Source organism: Eumetopias jubatus, unplaced genomic scaffold, assembly GCF_037043125.1.
Source record: "Eumetopias jubatus isolate StellerSeaLion01/CBP00866 unplaced genomic scaffold, mEumJub1_p1.0 scaffold_11, whole genome shotgun sequence".
NCBI classification, from domain to species: Eukaryota; Metazoa; Chordata; class Mammalia; order Carnivora; family Otariidae; genus Eumetopias; species Eumetopias jubatus.
The window spans coordinates 64,884,430-64,891,003 of record NW_028274817.1 but is presented as its reverse complement, the minus strand read 5'-3'; the positions used below and the strand labels follow the sequence as shown (position 1 = coordinate 64,891,003).

At 35.4% G+C, this 6,574-nt stretch overlaps 1 protein-coding gene across 3 annotated transcripts in view; it reads right to left on the bottom strand.

Annotated features, from left to right (window-relative positions):
• Nucleotides 1–1,641: 1,641 nt before the first annotated feature.
• MAGT1 (magnesium transporter 1) overlaps nucleotides 1,642–6,574 on the bottom strand; it is a 50,899-nt gene continuing 45,966 nt past the window's right edge. For all 3 annotated transcript variants that reach the window (XM_088028723.1, XM_028101485.2, XM_028101486.2), the window contains 2 exons: nucleotides 6,018–6,108; nucleotides 1,642–3,699 (listed from right to left, as the gene is read on the bottom strand). In XM_088028723.1, the coding sequence (XP_087884849.1) occupies nucleotides 3,684–3,699; nucleotides 6,018–6,108 (107 nt within the window). In that variant the 3' untranslated portion in view covers nucleotides 1,642–3,683. The remainder of the gene's footprint in view (nucleotides 3,700–6,017; nucleotides 6,109–6,574) is intronic.

The following is a 6,574-nucleotide window of genomic DNA, read 5'->3' as shown; positions in this document are numbered from 1 at the left end:
CAGGACAATGATGAAATACAAAGTGGTGTCAGTGAGTAAATGCCAATATGGGGTTGGGGCCAAGGCATTAGTGTTTTAGTTTTGAAGTGTGCTAAAATATGCATACAATTTGCCATCTTTACCATTTTTTTTACAGTAAGCTCTAGGCCCAATGTGGGGCTTGAACTGAAGAGTTGCATGTTCTACTGACTGAGCCAGCCAGGTGCCCCTAAATTCTACTTTCACAAATTAAAGGGAGTTCACTGAAATTCCTCCCTTCTTAAGCCTACATCAGCCATTCTAGAGAAATGCCTCTCTCATTAGGACCTTTTTCTCAGGATCTAGATGTCGGGAAACAATCAAGGTAGACTATGATTTCCATGTCTCCAGGGAGTAATTTACATCTCTCACTGAAACCTAATCCAAAGGAAATTCGCAGCAAAACTGGAAACCTGTAGGCCTTTCCTTGGAATAACCTCCAGTGAACTGCGTCACCTATCTAAGGCAGATTTTCTTTAGCAGTTAAAATGAAGGGACTGATTAAATGGTATCTAAGGGTTCCTTTGGCTTTGATTTTCTACAATAGTAGCACACTGCTACATACAGTTGATTTCATTCTTGCTTATACTTGGGAATTTAAATCAAGATCTGATATTAACATTTTAGTTTCAAGTATATCCTTTCTAAAAAATATTTCAATGCATATTAAACAATTTGCAGTTATAATGGCCTCCACAAGCATTTCACAGCTTCTTCAGAAATCTGATTACAAAACCTCCTATATTTCAACTGATTTAATTCAATACCAAACCTGAATATCACAAATCATATGTATTCAAATTTAAATATATCTTTAATATTTGCACCTAAAACAGTGGTGCTGGAAGGAACACTGAAGTAATTTAGTCCAAATGCACTCACATTAGAATAAAAAAATAGATCCTGAGAGAACCTATTTCAAGTGACTTGCCTCTGGTCACATAGACAGAGAATAAGAACTAAAAGCTGTTTAAAAGCTGGATCTCTCTACTTTGTGTCCAGTGTTCCCATCCCATGTTTGCAAATGTACTATTGTCCAGTCTCATATAACTTGATAATCTGTCTGGGTAACTGTTTCAATTATTTAGTACAAAAAGCTAATTACCTAGTCACAATGTTCACCAACTGGGACAAAACTAGATCAACCATTGAAGACAGCCATTCATCTACTTATCTTGGCTGTTTTGACTAACATATTGGGTGACATTAATGAAAGATAACATATGGAATCCTGGAAGAATGTATCTCAATTTAGAAATACTTAAGGAAATTGACCTATCAAATTTACTGTCATTAGGACAGTAAGAAATTTAATTATATTCTCAAAATGAAATAACCTAGAGGCACTTGGGTGGCTCACTCTGTTAAGTGACTGACTCTTGATTTCAGCTCAGGTCATGATCTAAGGGTTGTGAGACAGAGCCCTGCATCAGGCTCCACACTTAGCAGGGAATCTCCTTGAGATTCTCTCCCTCTCCCTCTGCCCCTCCCCCTGCTCATGAGCGTGCTCTCTCTCTCTCTCTCAAATAATCTTTTCTAAAAAATGAAATAACCTAATATTACAATCCTAATTTAGTGTTTTAAATTCACCCCTCTTTACATGTTAATAAAAAAACCTAAGAGTTTAGATTGTAAAAGTTTATTGATATGGTCAAAAAGCAAACAGCCAGACATTTGGTTATCTTTGCTACTACAATGTGTCATTTTGAATAGTATTTCTATTTTTTTTTTAATAGTATTTCTAAAATGCATAACAAATATTTAAAACATTACTAGAAAAGTAAATTAAGAGTCTACTTAAGGCACTTCAGATGAAAGCAAATTTCAAAATTTCCACAAAAGTAACTCTAAGTTTAGTAAATCTGCCTTCTACAGATTTTGGCCAGAATGCAACTCTTCTCCTTGCACAAGAAGAATGTGCTCTTAAGGGAGACAAAATACAAAAAAGTGTCATTCTTTCAATGCTCATGGCACATTATCTGGAGCTATACAGATTACATGGCAGTAGTATTACCCTGGTCAGTCTGTACAAACCAGGGCATCTTCATACAAATCTCATAAGAATCACAGCATAAATTTATTTGGCCTGAGACAATTACAAGGCAATTACAAGAAATCCAGAAACACACAATTTATAGGGAAGTAATTAACAAAAAGTGGATCCACTGAAGAGTAAAAGGTCAACTATATGCCCTGACCTGACAAATCTTGGAACAAAAACAAAAAACCCACATAAAACATTTCTTCTTAGGCAATTATATTCATCTTTTCTGCAAATCTCTATTATATAAGACTTCTAGACCACATGGGAAAGTTATTAGATGGTAAATAGTAGTAGGCAAAGTATTTTTTTAATGTAATACTTCTAAGATTTCTTTAAAATTTTTTCACAGTCATAAGTATTATATTTCCATAAAAGTGAAATTTCAGGATACCTTTTGTAACTATGGGGGAAGTTATGGCTAGATCTAATGATAATTATGGCTAGATCTAATGATAACCATCAACTTTCATTCTTCACAAAAATTTGGTTAGCATATATGGTTATTTCCACTGACAGAAAAAAAAGGACAAAATTCAAATAAAACCTCTTCAAATGTTTACTGTTTCTCCACTGAAAGTGAAAGAATGAAGGCTAAAATAATAGCAAAAACATAGCAACTTTCAAGAAACAATTTACTTTCTATTCATAAGCAACAACTCAATATATCAGGATATGCTTTTCCCAATCTAGGGGAGTCCTTTTCCTAAATACAAGGGTTAATGAAATATGTTGTAACTGTAATACAGAAATCGACTTAACTAGATGAACCTGTTTTTTTTCTGTGGGGTACAAATGAAGTAAGTGACAATCTCTAATTTGTAGAAACAGTTTAGACCATTTTTAAGTTACACTGATTTTAGCACTAAGCTACATTTTTATTAGAGAGGGACCTACCTTAAATAAATTAAGGAGACAGAATGAACTTGAAATCTTTCCAAACAAAAGTAGTTAACACCACACTCATGCAGAAATCATAATCCTGTATTTAGACTTTTTAATGTCTACAGCGACCAAGAAGCATAGCTAGCACTGTATTTCAGTAGGAAACATGAAGGAGGGGGAGGACTGGCTAATCTTTTCTAAAGGCTAGATGTGTCAGAAGATCACATAGCACATAATGATTTCTCTGCCCAAAAGGAAAGATGTGCACAGTATACACATCCATGCAAAGACGGAACAGCTAAGAATGCATTCCTGATGCATCTGTCTGTAATAGGCATATGTAGGAACACCTGGTCAGGACTTTTTTCCCCTACCTTTGGATAAGATAATATAAAATCAGATGGCCAATAGTTAACTAAAGCAGTTCTAAACCTTGTTCTAATTAAAATGTAGTTATAAAATTTTTATAATGTACTTAATTCTACTAAATTAAGTGTTACATACAGTTCATCGGGAAGGGAAGGTTAAGAGGAGAACTGTATCCAAATACTTCATGATTTCAACAAGAAATTGCTTGTTAAGGCACTACAAATCTTCTTTGGTTAAATGATTAACTATTTAAATCGCTTGAAAAAAAGAGGTAATACAAAATACACAAATTTCATTCTTCTTTTCAAACACACAATTTTCATTTTTCAATTTCCATTACTCCAGTGTCTACATATCTCCAGGATCCTTTTTAACTCATCAGAAAGCTGAAACAAAAATATTAAAGCATCTATTAGTCTCTGAAAAAACAACAAGCCTTGGGGCACCTGGGTGGCTCAGATGGTTAAGCGTCTGCCTTCGGCTCAGGTCATGATCCCAGGGTCCTGGGATCGGGTCCCGCATCGGGCTCTCTGCTGGATGGGGAGCCTGCTTCTCCCTCTGCCTCTGCCTCTCTCTCTCTCTCATTCTCATGGATAAATAAAACATTTAAAAAAAAACAAGCCTTACTTCTAATAAATATCTTGACTTTAGACAAAAGACCATTTGGGTGCATGTATAATAAACTTTGAGTATTAGTAACAAAAAGTGATAAACACCAAGATATTAAAGATAGTCTTAGGAGAGAAGGAAATAGACATAAACTTGTTAAAAAATCTCATGAAGAGAGACACTGATTAATAATTGGATCAACCATGGTGATGAAATAAGCAATAGAAATCCCAGCAGGATTACCCTTGCATCCCAGTTAGTATTCTATAGAGGAGAAATTATTTTAAAATATAAATACACAGAAGAATAAATCAAGAATCAAAGTTCTGGTAGGTTTTGTTCTTAAATTAATTTCCATTTGCCAGCCCAAGTGTCCATCAACTGATGAATGGATAAAGAAGATGTGGCATACATACACAATAGAATATTACTCAGCCATAAAAAAGAAGGAATTCTTGCCATTTGCAATGACATGGATGAGCCAGAGAGTATTCTGCTAAGTGAAATAAGTCAGTTGGAGAAAGACAAATACCATATGATTTCACTCATATGTGGAACTTAAGAAATAAAACAAGCAAAAGGAAAAAAAAGAGAGGCAAACCAAGAAAAAGACTTAACTATAGAGAACAAACGTAGGGTTACCAGAATGGAGGTGAGTGGAGGGATGGGTTAAATAGGTGATGGGAATTAAGGAGTGTACTTGTGATGAGCACCGGGTATTGTATGGAAGTGTTGAATCACTATATTGTACACCTGAAACTAGTATTACACCATAACTAGCTAGAACTAACTAGAATTTAAGTAAAAACTTAAAAAGAAATAAAATTAAGTAAGTTTGGAAGAAAAAAATGCAAAAGAAGATTAATTTATGTTGTTCATTGATCAGAAGGCCTCCAGGAATGTCACAATATAATGAATCAACCAGGGAGTTATTCAAAACTGTCTACTAGGGGTGCCTGGGTGGCTCAGTCGTTAAGCGTCTGCCTTCGGCTCAGGTCATGATCCCAGGGTCCTGGGGGATCGAGCCCCGCATTGGGCTCCCTGCTTGGCGGGAAGCCTGCTTCTCCCTCTCCCACTCCCCCTGCTTGTGTTCCCTCTCTCTCTGTGTCTCTGTCAAATACATAAAATCTTTAAAAAAAAAAAAACTGTCTACTAAAGGGACGCCTGCATGGCTCATTTGGTTAAGCGTCCGATTTCAGCTCAGGTCATCTCAGGGTGGTGAGATCCAGCCCCGTGTCAGGCTCTGCACTGGGCATGGAGCCACTTGAGATTCTCTCTCTCCCTCTGCCCCTCCCCTTGTGTGCACGTTCTCTCTCTCTCTAAATAAGTAAATAAAGTGTTTAAAAAACTTATCTACTAAAAATGCTAAAAAATTAAAGGTAATATGAAGAATGAATTTATCTCTCAAAAATATCACTTGATACACTTTATCTTTAGTTGTCCACAATCCTTTATACAACAGGACAATGTTGTATTAAAAGAACATGAATTATGGTACCTGGCACTCATATTATAAAACTAACTCACAACATCCCCCATTATGTAGGTACATTTCTCATGGCTATTAACAGAATAAAATCAAGAACTTAGGATCAGGAGAGTTATTTCTTCCCTGAGCCTTAGAGATCTCTATGAACATTTCAAGACACTTAGATCTTCTTAAACACTCTTTCCTATACTCTATAAACTGGATTCTAATCAAATGTTCTGTTTATGCCATCTAAAGAGCCCTGAAAAGTAGAGGTGTGAGAAGTTTTAAAAAACATTAAAAAATAATTTGCTCAAGAGAAAGTAGAGTATGCAGACAAGATATAAAATATTCTAATCATTAAGTGTTTTTTAGATTTCTAGATTAATTTAGGTGATGTCAGAATAACCCTCAAAGATGTTCCTGAGAAATCACAAACTATTGTCCACTATATCATAATTATCTTAAGTTAACTTTTACATGCAACATACCTAAGTTAAAGTCTATGTCTGCTTTAGAAGCTAGAATAGTTTGGACGTAAAGCAAAAAAAAATATTATAAAGCAACATCAACTCTAATCATTGTAAGTATAGGTAATCACTATATAATAGTGTAAAATAATCATACCTATATGGATATCCATGATATTTAGATCTGAAAATAGAGAGCATCCAACTGAAGAATAATACAACAAGTCCAATACCAGCCACACACATTACTGCAGAAAAACAAAAGTGTAAAATGAGCATGTTAAGTATAATAAAGAACTAGGGCATAAATTTTAGTCACATTTCCAAGAGTGAAAAGCAAGGGACATAATTTAGTGGTAAACCTCAACTTTCCAAAAATTTTCATGCCCATTCTTAAATCTTTAGGATTCTGCCTTCCCAATTAACTTGACCCATTACAATATAATAGAGTAGTTCCATTTATACACTTGTGCAATTTAATTGTATGAAATAATAAATTCCTTTAAAGTCATCACAGTCAAGAATTTAGTGTTAGAGGGGTGCAAAGGTGGCTCAGCAGGTTAAGCATCTGACTCTTGATTTCAGCCCAGGTCATGATCTCAGGATTGTGAGATCGAGCCTCGAGTCAGGCTCCATGCTCAGCAGAGCCTGCTTCTTTCCCTCTCCCTCTGCCCCTCCCTCCACTCATGTGAGCATGCTCATGCTAATAAATTT